At 40.4% G+C, this 21,529-nt stretch overlaps 2 protein-coding genes across 3 annotated transcripts; both read right to left on the minus strand.

Moving 5' to 3' along the window:
- Positions 1–25: 25 nt before the first annotated feature.
- On the minus strand, positions 26–7,177 carry LOC107386795 (uncharacterized). Of its 2 annotated transcripts, XR_008559063.2 has the most exons (7): positions 7,062–7,177; positions 6,764–6,834; positions 6,262–6,594; positions 5,854–6,135; positions 5,610–5,726; positions 4,382–5,529; positions 26–3,698 (listed from the first exon to the last, which is right to left on the minus strand). XR_008559063.2 is itself a non-coding variant. In XM_015961420.3 (6 exons), the coding sequence occupies exons 2-6, from the start codon at positions 6,816–6,818 to the stop codon at positions 5,453–5,455; spliced, it is 864 nt and encodes a 287-aa protein (XP_015816906.3). In that variant the 5' UTR covers positions 6,819–6,834; positions 7,062–7,177; the 3' UTR covers positions 26–5,452. The 2 variants fall into 2 exon arrangements, 1 of the variants encoding a protein (XP_015816906.3); XM_015961420.3 differs by having other exon boundaries at positions 26–5,529.
- Positions 7,178–9,270: 2,093 nt separating this feature from the next.
- On the minus strand, positions 9,271–20,392 carry LOC107386811 (sodium-dependent phosphate transport protein 2A-like). Its single transcript, XM_070555236.1, has 15 exons — positions 20,324–20,392; positions 19,162–19,183; positions 18,883–19,023; positions 18,655–18,798; positions 18,462–18,573; positions 18,193–18,388; positions 17,367–17,462; positions 12,966–13,017; positions 12,711–12,878; positions 11,907–12,023; positions 11,347–11,471; positions 11,102–11,214; positions 10,732–11,015; positions 10,494–10,640; positions 9,271–9,353 (listed from the first exon to the last, which is right to left on the minus strand). The coding sequence occupies exons 1-15, from the start codon at positions 20,390–20,392 to the stop codon at positions 9,271–9,273; spliced, it is 1,869 nt and encodes a 622-aa protein (XP_070411337.1).
- Between the last annotated feature and the right edge of the window lie 1,137 nt (positions 20,393–21,529).

Genomic DNA, 21,529 nt, shown 5'->3' on the forward strand with positions numbered 1-21,529 from the left:
TCAAAGATACTTTATTAATCCCAGAGAGAAATTAGAGTTTCAGTACACACAATTCTGAGATAAGACATACATACACAGGCATAGACACATGACAAGAATTGGTGACTGTTGTCATTCGCAACCTGAGTTGCGCTACCTTAATAGAGAGTTTACATGAGGATTGAGTCAGGATGAGTAAAAAAAGGGACTTCAGAGTTACCCTCCACAGGGGGGGCAGCTTTGCTATGCAAAAAACACCTCAGACAGAAATGCAGAAGACTTCAGACATCACACAACATAAGTGTCCACTAGGTGGGGTGGTAGGGTTGGGGACTCTCCACACATCAATGCATGCAGCCACGATAAGCAGCGCTCGTCACCTCCGTTTGGACAGGGGGAGGAGGTCATTAGGTTTTAGAGAGCACAGTGACTCCTGGAACGATTCAACGGCCTTCGGTCCCAGTCCCGCCCAGGCTGGGATAGGGAGACAGAGTTGCCATGGCGACAGCAGCATTCCACATTTCCTGTGAGGGGGAGTAATCGGTTCAGCTTCACAGGCTCAAGGGCACCAGATTCAGATAAGAAATTGTTTTGGGGCCAGACAGAGATAATTTCCTCTCTGTCTTCCGTTGGTCCTCAACCCCTCTTAATCCAATAATGGCGTAAATTAATCCATCCCAATCTGTGCTGATTCGTCAACTCGTTCCTTGATGAAATCCACCTTCTGTGCCAGAGTCTGAATCTCAGCCAAAGTTCCAAGCTTACGACTCATCTCAACAATTATATGAGCCTGTGCATTCACAGCGCGGTGTAATCCGTCTCTGAGCTCCGGGATTGAGCCAATATTCCTCGACAGCTCATTAATTTTAATTCGGTAAGCCAGATAACCTCCCAGGCCAAAAAGCAGTAAACCTGACACCAACACCACGAATATCCAGACGTCTTCAGAATCCTCTACAGACAGTTAAGATAAGCAGATCAAGTTCCACTGTTTCCAGGAGTCCATGATATGCCCAACTGGATCTGTCCCATAGGGGCATCCAGGAGCCCCTTCTCCCGTTCTCAACATTGAACAAATGTTGTCAATTGCGTTGAGAGACCAACTGACCAGGTCCATTTTTAATAATTTCCAGTTTCCAGAAAAAATGCAGAAGCGCCGTACACCCAAAGACAGACAAAGAGCCTTGGGGATAAGATAGGGAGGAAAGGAGGAAAAAAGCATCTGTACTCTCCAAGAGCCGGAAGAAGAAGGTCAAGTTCAAATCCCAATCAGATCATACCAAAGACTTTAAAAATGGGACCCAATGCCTCCCTGCTTAAAACTCAGCTTTAAGGGGTTGGATTGGGAGGTTAAACCACCAAATATAAATGACAAATGACCCGCACTTGTATAGCGCCTCTCAGAGTAAGGTCTCCAAAGCGCTTTACACTACAGTGCATCATTCATCCATTCACACACACATTCACACACTGGTGGGAAGAACTACGATGTAGCCACAGGTGCCCTGGGGCGCACTGACAGAGGCGAGGCTGCCAAGCACAGGCACCACCGGTCCCTCCGGCCACCACTTGCCCAAAGACACAACAGCAGAATTCTCTGTCCGGAGCCGGGATCGCACCTGCAACCTTCCAATTACTGGACATCCCACTCAACCTGTTGAGCTACTGCTGCCCCAAATAGTTAGATCTGTTCAAAGCATTATTAAAAACTGGTCTGATGATTCCAGATGGACCCTGTTCCAGAGTGATGGCTGCATCAGGGTAAGAAGAGAGGCAGATGAAGTGATGCACCCATCATGCCTAGTGCTTACTGTACAAGCCTGTGGGGGCAGTGCTATGCTGGGGTTGCTGCAGTTGGTCAGGTCTGGGTTCAGCAACAGAATGCGCTCCAATAATGAGGTCAGCTGACTACCTGAATATACTGAATGACCAGGTTATGCCATCTTCCCTGATGACACAGGTATATTCCAAGATGGCAATGCCAGGATTCATCGGGCTCAAATAGTGAAAGAGTGGTTCGGGGAGCATGAGACGCCATTTTCACACAGAGCCTAGACCTTAACCCCACGAAATATTAGAATGTGACCTTTTTGTATTTTTGGTAGCAACTTTTTTTTTAGTCAGGCAGTGCATTATTGTGCTTCTGAATGTCCAATGTGTGATATTTATTATATTATAATAATATAATAATACATTTTATTTGAGGGCGCCTTTCTCAAACCCAAGGTCACCTTACAATTAAACAAAGATAAAAACAATAAAAATAACAGAGGTTGATAGAGCAATAAGAACAAATAAGATACATCATGTAATGAAATGAGAGGTTATTGCATTTTTAATTAATGAGCCATAAGGCGTGGGATTCCATAGGAAATATAGAATCCACCTTACGGATCGAGGGTTACCAGAAGATTGAATCTTTTTATTGCAGAGATTAGGTAACCGTTATGTATTCACTCAGAGACACAGAATAGAGAGAGTCAGGCTTAAAAGTTAAGAATTTTATTACTAACAAATTAAACTAGACTGACTTTAAAACTAAACTAAAATGGATGAGGCGGTGAATGGATGACGTGTAATGTAATCAGAACCAGCAAATCCGAAGAAGCAATTAGTTCTGACGGGAACTGAGGATGTTGTTTTGAATTAAGCTTTGGTTAGTTTCAGAAACAGTATGAGACACCATCATGTCGGTCTACCTTTGTCTTTGGTGGAAGTCCTCTGTATAACAGGAATATCGAGGTCCAGTGAACCCTCTCTGGGAGCCGAGCTGGTAGATGAAACCTCAGTTCCGATCAGACCCGTCTCGAGTTACTTCCGGCACACAATACTTTTATTGGCGTCTGGTCAGACCCAAGCCTGGGTCGGTGGAGCTTGTATTCTGAAAGGAGCTGTTGTTGCTGCTGGTTGTTATAGCGACTGGATTTTTCAGCTTGTCGTTGGTTCTTTCGGTTGAAAAGTTAAAGGTTAAAGGTTGGCCACTCCAACACTCACTCTGGAATGCTTTGAACTGGCATTAGAGCTGACGTGGCATAGTTTTATACCTCGGATGTTATGGTTTATTGTCGAATGAAAATGACCAAACACCATCAGAAGCACGCCTCCGTCAGATCTGTAAGAATCTGATTGGATCAGTGATAGGAATGTGTTATGTCTTTTTAACACTACGTGAAATGAGTCCTGTTGGAATCCTTAAAGTCACAGTACTTATTATTTCTACAGGATCATAATAAAGTAATCAATATTTTGAATTCACTGGTCGGTCACATTAAAGTGTTATTGACTAACACTTTGATGGATTAGCTTATTAAAACAGAGTTCTTTGATTAATTAAAAGAGAAGAGTTCATTCTTCGTTCTTCTGTCTTCATTGCTGGAATGTAAACAGTTTAGAAGCGAATGCATGACCTTGAGGCTGTTTCATGCACTCTGGCACTGTGTCAAAAGGGAACAGTTGTAAGAGGATAATAACCCTGAGAAATGGTTCCTTCATCACGTTACAATCAAAATGCGAAACATTCTAAAGTCTATGTCTAAAGGGAATAAACTTGTTTGAATAAGTGGGTTTTGAGGTGTGCCTTGAATAATGGAAAAGAGTCCGTATTTCTAATGGCAGAGGGAAGTGAGTTCCAGAGCTGCGGAGCAGAGCATCTGAAAGCTCTTCTCCCCATGGTGGTAAGGCGAGCTCGAGGTTGAACCAGATGAGGTGCAGATGAGGATCTAAGAGACCGGGAAGTGGTTGCAATAGTTAGTAAATTACACAGATAAAGTGGGGCCAGGCTATGGATAGATTTAAATGTGAGTAGTAGGATCTTGTATATGATTCTGGATTCTATTGGCAACCAGTGTAGGTTTTTAAGAACAGGAGTGATGTGATTTCTTGAGCGGGTACCAGTAATGATGCGCGTTGCAGATTATTACACCATGTGTGGGAGCAGTGCTCCCAATTTAGTTGTGAGCAATGTTTAAATAACTACACAAAATTATGGCCTAGACTAAAATTATTGTCCAAATTATTCAAAGTATTTCCCAGTAAACTGCAATATTTTACCATTTAATTGTGGCAAGTGCCCACCCTGTAACTGGAGGGTTGCAGGTTTGAGCCCCACTCAGTCTGTCACAGTTGTGTACTTGGCCAAGACACTTCACCATCCCTGCCTGCTGGTGGTGGTCAGATGGACCAGTGGTGCCAGTATTTGACAGACCTCGCCACTGTCAGTGAACCCCAGGGCAGCTGTGGCTACATTATAGCTCATCACCATCAGCGTGTGAATGTGTGATTGAATGGATGAATGATACACTGCAGTGTGAAGCACTTTGGAGTCCTCTGACTCAGGAAAATGCTATACAAGTGCAGGTCATTTATACATTTTCATTAATTAGAACTCGTTAGATTTACTTACTCCTCACTGGTGTGGACCCTTTGGGGTCAGGGTCGTCTCGCTCCTGGTTGGCCTGCATCAGCAGCATCATGGCATGCTGGGCTGGGGTCTCTCAGGGCTCATGTCCATCCTCTTGGGGCTGCAGGCAGGAATTTGTGGCCACATTGCTCTGATACTATTAGCCTGGGCTGTTGTGGGGCAGCCTCTTCCTCATCACCCTAACCCTAACCAAGCACCCACAACCACATTGTGATACTTACAAACACACCTAAGACCCATTCACACACACAACCTTTAACACATATTCACAAAGAATCATACACATGTACAAACACACACAATTCCTGTTCCACAGCACCCAGTCTGTCTGGACATCTATATTCTCTGCACACCCATGTTCTGATTCAGTCTTCTATAGTTTAGCTGTCGGCTGTGGACATTCTGGGAATCAGTACCAACAACTTCATTCAACAACATCCCCTTCATAAGTTTAGATAAATGCTAAAACTGTCACATTTTTAACAGAACGTTTCTTCATAATTAAAATACAGAACATGATCCATCTTTACAAATGATAAACCTAATAATGCACAACGCACAAACAAACCTGATTATCATCTAAACAAAAAAGATGGAATTTAAATTTGATGAAAATAAGTGGGACATTTTACTTCCCCTCTGTTGTCAAAAAGTGGTAAAAACGTACAGTTTTCATGTATTTAGTTCCTGCAATAACACCGTTCTTCCTCTAGATGTCACTAATCTGATACACTATATATTTATCTGCTACAAAATAACATTTGTTACAGGAAAAAAAATTAACTGTAAATAAAAACTTTCAAACAAATATTATAATTGTTTAACTTTGATTGCTGCCATGGAGGAAATTTTGTTTTTAGTATATTTAAAATTAAAATAAAGATTGTTAAACACTGTTTTTAAATTCTATTCATTATCTTACAAATAACAAAAAAAAAATCCTAATATTTTAAGGAGCGACATTTTTGATGCATGCTAAAAAAGAAAAATGACCGAGCGCCAAAAATAAATGATTGATGTTAGAAAACTGTGTCAGAAGGTTAATTAGCGTTTTCATGTGCTGGACTGAGGTCTCTGTGGAGGTTGCTTCAGTTTCACATCTGAGTAGACGATTCCTTCCTCATTGTCCCCTGAAAAAGGATGTTAGAGTTCATTTGAAGCTGTATGAAACATGTGTTCCAACGTTTTTTTGGTTTTAAAGTTTTCCTACCACTTTTTGCTGGAGTGGGTTTTGTTCTTTTACACAGTTTGACTCCAAGCAGTCCCAAAGCCAAGACAACAAAGGTTGTGACAATGCAAGCCAGTACAGGTATAACAATGTCAGAACCTAGAAAACAAAAATAAATTAGCTTTAAATCAGCAGGAAAACTGAGTCAACTGAGAAAATCTACAGTGAAATGTTAAACTCTCTAGCAGCAATTTCCTCTTTTTTAACATTTGCATCCACACTGTACCTTTGCACGCCGTCAGAGGAAAAATTGTTTTATTTCTGCTGTAATTGTTCCAAACTTGGCAAACAAGATTTCCGGTCAGCTGTCCGTGAATGTTGATGGAAACACTCGAGGCTCTGGAGTTTCGGCCGGTGCTGCTGAGGGACTGACCGTGTTTGCTTTGTATCAGAACGTTATCGTCGACTGTCATGCTGATTTCTGTTCCATCTCCCTTGGAGGAGCAGGTGACTGCCATCAGTTCAGGTGAAAAACACACCTGAGAGACGGTTGGCTTTGGTACCTGAGCTGCAAACGGTACATAAAAAACAGGCAAATGACTGACATCCCATCATATATCATGCATTTGTATCCAAATCTGAACCAAACCATGGGAAAAGAGGAGAAATACAATAGAAGCTTTAAATTATCTACCATGAATTGTCAGATTAATTTCAACTTTTTTCATTATTTTCCCGTCATCCGATCCAAATCCATATTCTTCCAGCAGATACTGTCCAGTGTGTCTGTTCGTGGCTTGTCCTAAATTTAATTTTCCCTTCTGGATTTGGTCAAACTGTCTAATGTACTTTTCATCCAGTGTCACTGTCCCATTTTCAGTTTTCTTAAAAATCCTGTATTTTGCATCTTTGATCAACTTTAACTCGGTGTTTGTTTCATTTGAAAGATGGAAAATCAGCTGTTGTCCTTCTGCGCCGTGACACTGACGAGTCCCAGTCGAGTCGCCAAAATTACATTCAATAGATCCTATAAACACAACACACAGTGATTTACTAGTGAAATATCAAAATGATGTATTAGCAATACATAAAAAATGAATTTCATTAATCAGTTTGTTCGTGTATTTAACCCTTACCACGTATTATTAAATATATTTGAAGGCTAAATCCTAAACCTTTAAAACTTAAAAAAATACCTTTAGTCAGAACCGTCGCTGTGAGAACTGAGACAATCAGGTAGACGGGTTTCATTGTGTCTGCAAGGCAACTAAAAAATGAAACCAAAATTATTGCAACTCTTCATTTTTACACAATTATTTTGGAATTATTGCACTGCAAAAACAGAGTAGAGTACCGCCAACAAGAATACATTTAGTCTAAATGTAAAATGAACAATAAATTGAATATTATTTATTAGTTTTGAAATGCACTAAAGCAATAATCTGTTAAATGCTTAATATTTTTATGTTTTTAGCTCAAAATTGTCCTGCTCACCGTTATGCAATGTAGTCCTTCCTGTTTGTTACAGACTTGTGTTTTTCTGCAGGCAGAACCAAACGCTAATCTTTGTTTCGTGTTGTTGCATGATTAAAGGACGCAGTCATGCTCAGTTCTTAACCACAGCATGCCAGAAAGGAACACAGTGAAATTCATTTTTTTCTTCTCACGTGCAGAAATGAATTTTACACGTCAAATGTGAACCACAAGTTTATATTTTAGCTCCAATACGAATGGTTTCAGTGTAAAACTTTTTTAACCCATTTTAGCAAATTTCCATTAAAACGCTCCTGTTGGGTAATACTTGAATAAAGTACAATCTCTAACAATTTACATTTTGGTAGATTTTTTTCACGATTAACAAATGTTTACAGATACAAGTTTGTATGGATCCATTGCATGGGCTCAAGAGAAGAGTTCACTCTTCATTTAAAGGTGCACGTTTCCATTGAAACGTTCCATATAAAAGCTCACAAGAACTAAAATGCAGAATTGAAAGTATTATACTACATATACTATACTATACTGTACTATATTACATTTAATTGTGCTTTGTTTTTTTTTCCAGGGACATGACCCAGTCATTTAGATTAACTTGAGAAGCATAAAAATAAATCTCTTGAATCTCTTGGTTGGTTCAACCAACCTGTTTTATTTATTTATTTTTATTTTTTTCAAAAAATATTGTTAATCCTACCACAAACATGCAAGTACAAATTATAATACATTTAACTTTTGGTTCAGAAAATATGTGGTTGATTTTCTTTATGGAAAAATTCATGTTTTGTTTTGTTTTTGTTAGGAGCAACAGGAGCTCGAGGTGTATTTCGAGCCATTATGACCTGTATTTGTATTGTGCCTTCTTAGGGTTCTACAACCCCCCAAAGTGCTTCACAATACAATCAGTCATCCACCCATTCACAGTTACAGCTGAACTGCACTAACAGAGGCGAGGCCTGCCTAACACTGGCGCTATCGGTCCCTCCGACCACCACCAGCAGGCAAGTCAGGTTAAGTGTCTTGCCCAAGGACACAACAGCAGCATTCTCTGGTCAAAGCCGGAATCGAACCTGCAACCTTTTGATTACTGATAATTCTGATATTAGGTTGCCCCCAAAAAACAAAACATGTGACTGTAACCACATGCAGCCATCGTTAAAACTAGAAAATATCAGTACGTTTGCTGATGTTATCTTTTTGCATTATTTTAGTGAGAATACTTTATTTTGTGTAACTACATGTGTCGTTATTTATTATTGATCAGTTTATTAGAATACTGTATAGTTTTTGTCAAATGTTCTAAATGATTTTGTGGATTTGCCAGCTGAAGTAAACAATTGTGCAACAAAGTTTTCAATCACAAAAAAATACTGCATTGTAAAATAAAAAATATATGTGATAAATGATAACACATTTAAATTTTGTAATGAATTTGTAATATAGAATTTCTTAATCGTAATACAAGCTTCAGCATGCACAATGTTCCCACGGTCAACACAGTTTAGACACACCAAACAGCGAGTGCAAGTGGCCAAAAAAACCCACAACAGTCTGTCTTTGGCTACGCCTTCGGTCTTTCTGTATGCTACTGCATCTCATCAAATGCGTGCGTGTATTTCAGTATCTATATAAAAATAAGCAAAGAAAAGCTGTGTGTGTGTGTGTGTGTGTGTGTGTGTGTGTGTGTCTGTGTGTGTGTGTCTGTGTGTGTAGCAGATAAAGCATCCACTATGACTGCAGTTTGGTTTCCTCGTCTTAAAGCTTTATACATTACATTGTCATATAACTGAAACACGGACAAGTCTGTAACATTTTATATGTATTTATTTATTTGTTTATTTTTGTTAGGCTTTACTATTTTATTTGATCAGATATTTTATAAACTCAACACCAAGCCAAAAAAAAAAGCTATTAAAAGTTTCTCTTCTACATCTTTTATTCATGTAGCATTAGGGTGTGTGTGTAAAATCAGGTGCTAACAATGTAAATAAAGTGTGCTTCCTGGCATCATGGAGCTCAACAGGTATTTCTGAGAGAACATCAGAATTAGAAGGTTCAGCAAGGGTATTCTGTATCTCTGAGCTCACGTGACAAACGTGAATAGATTAGAGAAGCTGAAACAAACAAACATCACGCTAGAATTGACACCATTGCCTGGCTTGACCTAAATCTAGTAGAATAATTCTGGGACACCATATGTTTTACCCTACTTCCCACTGGACATGTAAGCACCGAATAACATCCGTAAAGCGTAGTACGCAACAATCAGCATGGGTGGGTTTCCATCGGCTGCAAAGCGTCACGTTTTGGACGTGTCCTCAGAAGTGTGTGTGTGTGTGTGTGTGTGTGTGTGTGTGTGTGTGTGTGTGTGTGTGTGTGTGTGTGTGTGTGTGTGTGTGTTTCACTTCAAACACTGGTCTAACCAACCAGACCAGCATGTCCAGTAACATATTAGTGTTGCAATTAAACAATTTCACTTCATGTAGGCTAGGAACATTTCACCTGCCGTGGGCCGACCGCTTCTGCTCCACATAAACTTTGTGCGTGATCAAATGTCTCTACAGGTGCTTCTGAGCTGAAGAGGCCATTCTGCCTCAGACAGACTGCATGCGTCTCCATTTTTGAGACGGGAACAAGCACTATTCAGCCAAAGTTTCATAATCAGAGAACATTTTTCCAAGTGACACATCCCTCAGAGACCGGGTTTCCAGACCGCTTCAGTGGAAGGAAATCTTACCGCATCGCTGTGGTTCTACGCTGCGAACCCCTCAACAGATATTCAGCCCACTGTCCACTGTGTGCGCTGCGAGCTGCGCTGAGCAGTGTCCAGTATAAAGCTCTGATGTTCTGATGGGAATCTTTTCTTAATTTAGTTACCTCCGCTATTGTGCGTAATGATTAAAATGTCAGCTCATCTGTGTGCGCATCAGTGTGCGTCGGGGTAATTCTTTCAAAACAACCAACATCCTTGAGTTTATCCGTCAAAATAAACAGTCAAATAGAAATACCTGTAACCTGCCATTTAAACGTTTTGCCTTCTAGTGAAGATTGGGTTAGGGTTAGGTTAATCACATTGTGCCCAGGGGCCCCTGCAGTGACAATCCGCCCCTGTGTCTATTTAATATAGCGTAATGTTGATTTGGGGCGGTAAAAAGTGCAGGGGGCAAAAATTGACTTTGGAAAAAGTGGGGGTTGGACATGTCATGCCCCACCCCCCTTACATTTTGTCATCCCTCATAATGAAATCCAAGTATTCCCTGCGCTATAGGACTTCTCCGTTATCTACGTTCATGCAAACCTTGATGCAATGTGGTTTAAATGAAGAAAAGCACTACAGACGAGTGTTAAAGTCTGTGTGTTGATGCATGTTGCATCCCAGAGACATACTGCTTGTTAAGATGTTAATGTCCTCAACTGTTTGTAAATCACAGCTTGCGGAATCGCTTGGCTTGGTCCAGCTTTCATCAGTCAGCTGGTTTTCCACATTTTCTTTCCGTTTTCCTTCTACTCTATCAACGTTTGGAATGATTCCATCCAGTTGTTTTGCTGGTTGGTCGTTTCTTCTACAAATCCACCCTAAGAACAAATCAACAAGGACAGAATAACAAAACCAAAACAAATTGCGTGGAAAGACAAGGTTGCATCTGAAATTAGCACCAACATTTACCTTTGGTTTGTCCACACCAGAGGGTCATCCTGGTGATGAGGTCATCCATGGGTTGCAATGATCTCATCCACACAGGAAGAATGTCCCAGCTCTGTAGTTTAAATGGCAAGCATCTGGGCCTTCGTACTTGCAGGATGTTTATTATTGTCACAGATATGATCAGTATAATGACTGGCACTCCAACCCCAGCCATCACCCTCCAGCCAGCCATGGACAGAGCAAACACCAGAGATGGGAACAGCAGGAAACAGACTACAAGGTACAGCACAGCAAACCAGCGGTACCTGGGTAAATGGGTGTTAGATTTGTTTGCCATGCATTTTAATTTATTCTGTGCATTTTTATTCCTCTTTAGATGTAAAAGTGTCACCTGGCAGTGCATCTGCCAAGAGCTCGGGACATGCGTATGGGTAAACGGGTGGCCGGTATGGGATACCAGAGCAGGATGCCAAAAAGGTTAAAGAAGAAGTGACACAGAGCAACCTGAAATCAGCAGGAAGATGTTAGAGAAAAGACAGGGCAGTGAAAGAGGAGTGCTTTATTCAGATTTAATTCATTTTCAATGTCCCTATATGGATAAATGTCACAGTAGCAAATATTTTTGTGAATGTTTACCTGTGTGGCAGCAGCTAGCTTTTCTCCAGGACTAGCCAGGGCTGCTAACAGAGCAGTAGTGGTGGTTCCAAGGTTGGACCCCAGAGTCAAAGGATAAGCCCGTTCGATGCTAATTACACCGATTCCTATAGACCCAAAATGTGGCGTCATTTCTGCATTTCATAAAATCTAAAGTTCAGCAAAAAAAAAGTCTGTTTTTGATTCTTCACTTACACATTGGTGATTAGTCTTTTATATTTCAGTACTGTAGTAATTTATAGTAAATTAGGTAAGTTTAATTAAGAGGGGAACCCAGTTTTCTTGCATTCTTCAATACAAAATAGTAACAAAATAGTTATTTTAGGTAATTAGATACTTTTATAATCTTCTAACTCAGTAAGTAACTGAGTTACTTTTTGACAAAGTAATAAGTAACTTTAACTAATTACTTTTTAAAAGTAACATTCCCAACACTGGTGATGAATAAAAGTAACCTGCTAAAAGTTGTGGTATGTGAACTTACAGTGTGTGTGTGTGTGTGTGTGTGTGTGTGTGTGTGTGTGTGTGTGTGTGTGTATTACCTATAAGCGGAGTGATTGCAGATGTGAAGACAGAACTACTCTGAACCAAAAAGGTCATGCCAGCTCCTACGAGCACAGCTAGATAGCCTGCCAGCCAAGTAAAAGGGTAGGAAAAGTCTAAAGAAAGAAGAAAGACAATTTAGGAGAAAAAAAATTGTCTTTTGGACTTTTAGAACTTCAGAAAAGTAACATTGGCTTTCTCCTGGATGCGTAAGCAGCACATAGCATAATAGATGCGTTTTACCCATGAGCTCCCATCCCACCAGGAGCAATTCAGATGCGATTACAGTTATGACAGTCCACACAGCTGCTGTGTGGCTGCGCAAAGTCGCAAAATCTATTGCAAGTTCACAAGTGATTTTGGCCGTTCACGCAATAACAAGCAAAGAGAAAGATGGCATCATGTGTCCACAAAAGGTCTGTGGTTTATTTTCTGTTCGGTTTACCTCAGCGGCTGAGGTTTCTCCTGTAATAATTTTTTTTTCTAGTTAAGCAACTGGAAATCTGCCCATGACTTTTATTTTGAAACTTTACGTTTTTACTGCTTTCTTGTTTGCCTTCTTTTCTTGCCCGATCTGAACTACTGAGCTTGACGCGTTCTGGAGGCATAGCGCATAAAAAATAAACTCAAAACGTAAGCAATGCGTACCCACAGTTTTTGGACGAATCCAAAGTATGATGTGTTACATCTGGTGGAAACGCCCCCATTAGCCAATGGTGGCCAATCTCTGTGTACTACGTTTTGTGGACATTATGCGATGTGTTTATTGTAAGATTTTGAATCTAAAGTTACTGACAAGTTACCTGTGTTAAGGATTTTGTTGATGGAACTTGCTACCTGTCCCTTTAGCAGGGAGTTCAGCAGTTTAACCAGCAGAATGAGGCAGCTGCACAGAACCAACAGGGAGCAGGTCAGGAGGATCAGACCTACAGCCAAGTCCGACAGAGAGCAGTCCACAAACAGATGTCTACCTGTGAGTAGAGTACAGCAAACATGGAGAAAAGACATGTGATAAAGGAGTACAGTGTAAACGCTGATAAGCTGACTAAGCGTCTCACATTTTTGTGCTTGTTGTGACAGGTTCTGTGGCACCAAAGATGTTCCATTTTCCTGCAACAAAAGTTCAAACAAATGCAAAAGGGCGATGAAAGACTGCCCTTCAAAACCTCAACATAGATATTTCACAATAATACACACTTCATACTACACTTATTGATCATGAGTAAAGGGATTAGTACTGCACATTTGTAAATTAACAAGATCATTTAAAATACTTGCCCATATGTTTGCATATGGACAATAATGCAAGTATACAAATAGATAGGCAGACAGATACTTTTAATAACACTTAAAATAATTATAATTTGATACATAAATATGGTTTAAGTTAAAAATGAATATGTGAAAAGGGAATAGGAATGTATGGGTTTTGCTTCTGGCTACTCTATTTTGCACTTTATTACTTGGTTGGTTGTTTTATCAATACTTTGATTTCTCACGGTTGGTAAAAAAAACTGTTGTTCAACATCAACACTTAAAGGAGCAATATGTAAGAATTCTACAGTGAAACAATCACAAAGCAGTTGAATTTTGCAAGGATTGTTACATTTAAGGAGATTACATTTTCAGACAGCTGTGAAGTTGTTTTTCTCTTTTTAAAAAACAAACAAAAAACAAAAGAGGGGCATACTAACTATTTGCAATCAGTGAGATTGTGAGGTTGCCAAGTATGTGCCAAGCTAACGCTGCAGTGCAGGCATTAGTTATTCAACACTAGCAGGAAAAAACCTCCAGAGCTGTCTAATGAGAGCAGCCCAAAAGTTTATTCTTGTGGTTAGAGGATAACATTGAGCTAAAATGCTAACAGTGAATTAGAATGCAATGGTCAGCTATAAACATATCTCAAGCTATGTTTTCATGTTCCCAAAAACTCGATGTTACAGTAAAACATGTGTGAGAAATAAATGATGAGTCAGTCGTGACGTTTTACTTTCTTTATTGAGTTCAGAACCATAACAGCAAGCTAACAGCAAACAACCACATTTGCACTAATGCTGGAGACATATTACCATTATAAGTTTAGTAAGTGCTCCCTACGCTAAAGCACCCAAAACTGCCACCACCATATATGACAATGTATTTCTCTACTTACCATCTTACTGTGCATGACTTGTTTTTGCTCATCATCTAGAATGTTCTGGAGCTGGGGTCTCATTTATCAAACATTGCGTAGAATCCTAACTAAAACCGTACTTAAGCTCAGCAAAAAAAATTTACTTACGCCAAGTAGGTTTGTGATCTATCAAACATAGAGTACGCACAGCTGCACGCAATCTCCTCTTCATCAATCAGAAACTATCTAGAAATGTTTTCAGCTGCTTTTTGGTCACATCCTGCTCTCACCACGCTCATTTACTGCCAAAAATAGTCAATGCAAAGTGCCTTGTGGATCTCATGCATGTACATAAGCCAGTTGTTGCAGCGCTCCGCCAATGACGATGGCGACCGTAGATCAAGGCAGATCAAGGAAGTACAATTTCACAGAAGCAGAAATTGAGACACTTGTGGGTGAGGTGGAGAAATGAAAGGAAGTGCTTTTGCAAAACAAATAAGAGAAAATCCCCAGAGTGGCACAGCGTTGCTGAAGCCGTCAATGTTGTGAATTCTTCAGAGAGATGAGTAGCAGATATAAAAAAAAATGGTCCAATCAGGATTCAATCCCCAGGCTCCCGGGTGAATGTCACGTGCGCTAACCAGTCACCCAAACGGAGATCTCCCTCATCTGAGTGGCCAGGGTGCATGATCAATCGGGTCACAGTGACAGGACACACACTGTCACAGACGCATGACATTCTGTCTCAATCTGTCACGCTGCTGATATTCTGCATTCCGTATTCTGCTCTTCAGGCTGTGTGTGTGTGTACGCATGTGTGTGTGTGCGCGCACATGTGTGTGCCTGTGGGGGGTCTTGTTCTGTGTGAAAACGAAGCAGTACAAGTGATAATGCTGCAGGATTTCATAGTTTTACCCTTCTCAGCAGCAGCACTGTAGGTGCTCGCCATGTCCAACATGTGTGTAAGCCAGGTCCTTAGTCAACTTAAAGTTGCACACATTTTTCTGCTAAGTTTTCTTTCATAAATCCTAAAGTTTGAGTGGAAAGTTGCTTACGCAGTGTAGCGGAAATCCACCTTATTCCCAGATTAACTTGTGTCGGGTTCACACAAAGTTCCTTTCTCTCACACTCAGCAACAGGAGGGAGTTTGGAGCTGGCTATCTCCTACATTTTCCCAGGGACATAAATTTTACAAAGTGACGTGTCTTTCTCATTTGCACCAATAGAGACGCAGGCCAATATCTGGATGGGGTCGGTTCTATCTCAACCTGTCAAAACTTGACCCTTCCCCAAAGTTTGAATGCTCGTAAAACCTTCTCAGGGCATATTCTGGAAGATTCCGGAACATAGTCGTTATCAAGACCCTGGTATTGTTATGCTTATCCACAGTAAAAAGGGTGTTTTAGTTTTGCTTCACCATTAGAAATCAAGGTGCTCTAATGCTCTAAGTAAATGTTAAAACTTTATCAGTTACAAACTTAACTGCTTGTTTTGTGTTTCCCTTTTTATGTTTGCCAATTTTTGTTTCCCCAGTTAAAATTCATGCTAATGGTAAAACTGTCTAGTTTTAAGACATAAATTTAGTTCTTCTCTGTTTAAAGCAATACTTTGACCCCCATCTGGAACAACTTTGGTAAATTGTGATCATTGTTGGAAAGGCAGAGGTTATGTGAAAGAGCCACAGTGCCATCAAGTGGTTAAGGAGTGAAATACATGTGGGCATGACAAAAAGAAAGTCTATTTAAAACCAGAGTTGAGACTTCTTTGTAGCAGAACAAAGAAGAAAGACACTTTAAGTGAACCTCTGCTGGGCTTTTCCATCTGGGCCTAGCAAAAGATAATAGACACTCATAAAAGTTGTTAAGCCATTACCTCTCAAAAGTTACAATAAACTCAGAGCTCCGTTTTGTTTTGTTTTGACTTTCTACGTGAAACCAGAAGTCAGTGCGGTCCGGCCGAGTCCTCGCAGTAAGAATTAAACCCAATTTGGAACAGTTTCTCCGATTCGATCTCGTTTGGACAATTCGGACTCGCGGTCTGAATTCCACGTTTTGTGCAGCTGGAGGAACCAAAAGGTCAAGCCACAATCGAGGAGGGCCACATACTCCCTTCCATGACCGATGTCGACCGACCAGGGAGCCAGCACCATTTATTCCAAAAAGGCCTCGGCACGATCCAGTGCCCCAGGCTGTTGCAGCCACTGGCTACCCTTCCGGCGACGGAAAGCAGGTCTGTGGAAACATTTCCAACTGGCTGATCTTTTCTGCCATAAGCCGATTCGTGAATTCAGATTATTACATTTTCTTTTATGGCATGTTTTATTTTGATCCAAATTCACGCTTAGCTCTGAAGATTTATCCTCTTTTCTCTGCTACCACACACACACTCGCCAACTCTTGTTGCATCCACTCAACCACCTGCACACACACCCCCTCTTGCATTCCTACACACCCACACCCTCTCTCTCTCTCTCTCTCTCTCTCTCTCTCTCTCTCTCTCTCTCTCTCTCTCTCTCTCTCTCTCTCTCTCTCTCTCTCTCTCTCTCTCTCTCTCTCTCTCTCTCTCTCTCTCTCTCTCTCTCTCTCTCTCTCTCTCTCTCTCTCTCTCTCTCTCTCTCTCTCTCTCTCTCTCTCTCTCTCACTTTGCTCCCTTTTAGAAATTATTCCCCATTTTCCTATAATCTTGGTGTCACCAAATTTCCTCTTTATTACAGATTAGTATTTCATATCACTGCCATAAAGCTTTGGTTTAACAATTGTCTTCATTCCATGCATGAAAAGATGAGCTGTGGTTGGTCCTTTTTGTCACGTCTCAACTGATGTTTGTAATAACTCCACAAAACTTAAAATTATGCCTGATCATTCTCTAGCGATCTTGAGAATAGGCGACACATTCTGACAAGAATTCAGCTTTCAGATTAACTTGTAGTGTTAACTTTGGGAGTGATTAATATGAGCAGAGGTAGATATTAAATCCAATGGTCCAGTTCCACAAAACTGGTGGTGCCCCGATTAATTAATATAAGATTATAAACAACTAAACAAGCTAAATCTACACTACATTTGAAATATAGATATAAATCGATATTTACCGCTACAGCAGTTTTCCGACCCTGTTTTGTGAGTAAGCAAGCTTGATAAATGAGGCCCCTGATCCGTAACTGGCAACAGCCATGAAACTCATGGAACGGGAGTGAGATAGTAACTTTTTCCTTACAAAAATGGGCTGCAGTAACCAGATTTGACCACACAATGTATTTAACTTCATTCTTACATATTGAAGCTTTAAATAGTAAGTAACCACATCATCACAGAAGAAACTGGCAACAGTTATAACATTATCATACCCTGAATGCTGAGGTTTGACACCATCGCTTCACCAGACTTTTGTTCCTTTGATTCTGGTCTCCATTTGCAATGGCTGTAATAACTGATTGATCCAACTGCAAACAAAAACATTTCATGTTTAGTAAGGTGTTTTTCTTTCTCAGATACACCATGTTGTTGTAATTGTAAGTGTCGTAAGTAATCGGAAGGTTGCAGGTTCGATCCCGGCTTCGGACAGAGAATTCTCCTGTTGTGTCCTTGGGCAAGACACTTAACCCACCTTGCCTGCTGGTGGTGGTCGGAGGGACAGGTGGCGCCTGTGCTCGGTGGCCTCGCCTCACCTCTGTCATTGTGCCCCAGGGCAGCTGTGGCTACATCATAGCTCATCACCATCAGTGTGTGAATGTGTGTGTAAATGGATGAATGATACACTGTAGTGTAAAGCGCTTTGGAGTCCTTACTCTGAGATGCGCTATACAAGTGCGGGTCATTTATCATTATCATTTCCTATTCATCATTTGTTTTTTTGTTTGAACTCCACAGCATCACATGTACTTCTTTATTCTTTATTTTAAATATGGTGCACTTGGGGACCTTTTCTGCTGCAGGCTGCTGTTGAACTGCAGTTAAATGATTGCATAAAATCAGTTTAAAAAGTAAACTTCTGATCTAGAAAACATGCAAATCCTACTTAATAGGTGATGTTTATAATGTACTTTGTTTGTCTTTCTCTTTCTGAGAAAATTTCTTTTATGTCCATGAAGAATTTCTTCCATTGAAGCAGCAAAAATAATAGAAAGTGTCTCCATGCCTACTTTTACCCTTGCTGAAAGCAATATAACATACCTGAATTATCACTTTAGTCAGTGGCTCGGTGAGAACTTTAAGAAGTTCAGGAGCATTTTCTCCATTTCTGAGCTGCAGTGTGTTGACTGCAACCTGAGACAGATGCCTCAGCAGCCCGCTGACAGCCTCCAGAGGTAGAAGCGCCATTACAGACAACCAGTTAAAGCAGTCATGAACCGTTGCTCCAGCAAATGCCCTGGAATAAACAAAATTACAGATTATTTTTCTCACCATGAATACATACACAACACAACAACACATTGCTGTACCGTTCAAACTCCTCTCTTTCCCCAGCTTGCATTAGAGCAACAATGGTATTTGTGACCGATGTTCCGATATTGGAGCCCATGATGATGGGAATGGCTGATCTCACGTCCAGCACTATAAAGATAACCAGAGAGAAAGAGTTAATTTAAAGATCTTGTTAGGTATAATATTGCTGCATTATTGTGTTAAACTCACAACTAGCAGACACAAGGCTGACCACAATGGAGGTAGAGGTAGATGAACTCTGGACCAACACCGTCACCAATATTCCAACCACCAGCCCGGCCACTGGGTTAGACAGGATAGCATTTTCCTGGAAGATATTCCCAGCTACCCTTCCTAGAAGGACACAGAAAAGAGAAAGTTACCTTTAAACAAATAAAAAGCAAACTTTAAATGATTTATTGAACTGATTGACCTTACCTCCAGCTAGTTGGAAGGCAGAACTTAAAATATCAAGAGAGCACACAAAGATGTAGAGAAGCAGAAAAAGGAGAGGGATTTTGAAAAGAGTAAATGCCAGCTTTTTAACTCGAAGTCTTGATCCAGGTTCCATGGTCAGAACTTCAAGGGCAGAAATGTAATATTACAATTTTTTGCAAAAACATGACAATAAACTGGAAGTTTCAGATAAATTCACATCATGTGATCCTAATCTATTGGTATTATGTAACAGTTTATACAAATAAAATGTGGACATACCTTGGTTTTTGGTTACTTGAAACTTTTGGGTTTAGAAGAGAAAAAAGTGAAACTGACAAAACGCGACAGACTAATTGTGTTGAATGAAAGAATTAAAATGCAACATGAGACAAAATGAGAGGAAATGTGTTTGAGAGAACTGGAGGCGTCATCGTGTGAACATTAACTTTATTAGTAAACCATAGATGAATGGCACAAAGGGAAGGCAAGAGTTCCTTTCGTTTGCATTTTCTAAGTACCTTTATATGTAAATTACAGTCTATTTGTGCAAAAAAAAAATTTTAAACTTAGCAAAAGAAGACATGAGACCACTTCTGAAGCCAGATGTTTTTCAGCTGCCCAAGACAAATCTCTTGTAGTAAACAGAGTTGTGACAAAAACGGCAAATGTGAGGGGGATTTGTAGGTCTGTGGCTCTGTAGTGTGACCGGCCCAGCGACCGCTTATTGAGCACTCACACGACCCAATTCAGCCTCAAACAGTCTTCAAGCAGAGTAAAAAAAAACTGCAATTCTGGTCTACAGTCGATTAAGGAAAATCCACCCAGGGAATGACACAAAAAATTAGTGACAAGAGTACAATGTGAGAGTGGCATTAGCAGCATTAGTAACAATAGCTACATGATGCAGGAACATGTGGACCACTTGTTTCTGGAATTTGGTTCCCAAAAAAAAGGAAGTGTTCTTGGGTATCTGTCTGGGTCTTTAATGATGTTCGTTTTCTGGAGAGTATGCTCGTGGTGATGGCGTGTCCTAGACTGAGATGTTTTGCAGTTAGGATCACTTAACTCCTGGACCGTACAATGTGCCACCTCTCTAGAGTCTGCCCAGTCGGACATGAAGCAGTCCTTTGCAACATCTGAAAAACGCATCAGTAGCCCAGGCATTACACCTAACAGGTAACCTGAATTAAAGGGACAAATAATGATGGCTCAGCTTATATAAAAAGGTGTTTGCAAAAGCAAAACCATTTTATTATGTAGGAGGCAGTGCATGCTCTGTAACCAGATAGGACCATTCATTGACCTCCGTTAATTTTAATGATTGCATTCTGCCTAACCCTAATGGTTTATTCTTTACCTTAGCGGTCCACTAAGTAAGAATTTTATGGTGAAATAATCACAAAACTGTCTAATGTCTCAACCATGTTGGAAGGAAAGTTACTTTGAAATGGATTTCTTTCTCAGACGTCTTGGTTGTTGTCAGTTTCTCTCCTTCTTGCTTCTTCGCCATCCTCCTCACTGGACTCGCAAGGTCACAAAGTCCATCGAGACTTAAAAGTTACAGTTTGTTTAAGCCATCTGCCATTAAACCAAGAGAAAGAAGGAGGAGATGCTTAGAGGATTGCTGTAAAGTCACTGACACCAGTCAGTGCCTTGATGCAATCTGCTGGGTTCCTTAGGAAACTTTTTTCTGATTGGCTAAATGAACTGACCTGTATTGAAATGTTTACTGTGTAAAGTGCCTTGAGACGACTCTTGCCGTGATTTGGCGCTATATAAATGAACTTGAACTGAATTGAGATCACATTTGATATTATATATAGTGTTACTTGTTTGCGGACTTGTTTGTTTTGACACACAGACTGTAGTACCCAAAGTTGACCACAAGATGTCATTTTTAGCACATACACCTATAACTAAAACTAAATTCACTCCATTCTTATTAAAACCAATGAGATGGACCATGTGAGGACACGGCTTATTGTCCTCAGTCAATATGTCCTCACTTTACAGTTGAAAACACAAAACTGGTTCTCACAATTATGTAAACACACACACAGAGAGAGAGAGAGAGAGAGAGAGAGAGAGAGAGAGAGAGAGAGAGAGAGAGAGAGAGAGAGAGAGAGAGAGAGAGAGAGAGCTGCAGCTCACTACATTGACTGTCTTGTAACTGCTGATGAGTTAAACATAAATGTGCCAAAATTGCTATTCTTATTTTGAAGCATATAAAACATCTTGTGGTGGTGTATCAGATCTTTAGTCTTTGTGAACATAAATTTTATTTTGTTGGGAATCATGGTGCTCGGTTATGCTTCATATACATGCGTTGTTTGTTATTTATCTAGATCTTATCCTCCCTTTTTAAGAATTACCCGTTTAGCTGCCAAGTTGTGGTTGCTGTGGATTTTCAGTCCTTCCAATTGCAGAGCAGCTCACCTTGGCAGGTAAATTGCTCAACCAGCATCTCATATTTCAAGCTGTGGATCATATAACTCCTTTCTTTCCTGGACAGGTGTAAGGACACAGTGATCCTTCCTTTCACAGGTGTATTTGCTGAAACGTTTTGAAGTAATCCTGCTTTTTACAAGACCGTCTTGACTGGTTCTGACAGGAGCTGAGCTTGGGATCCTCCCACAAAGCTTCTACA

This window comes from Nothobranchius furzeri, chromosome 10 (assembly GCF_043380555.1).
Source record: "Nothobranchius furzeri strain GRZ-AD chromosome 10, NfurGRZ-RIMD1, whole genome shotgun sequence".
Classification (NCBI taxonomy): domain Eukaryota; kingdom Metazoa; phylum Chordata; class Actinopteri; order Cyprinodontiformes; family Nothobranchiidae; genus Nothobranchius; species Nothobranchius furzeri.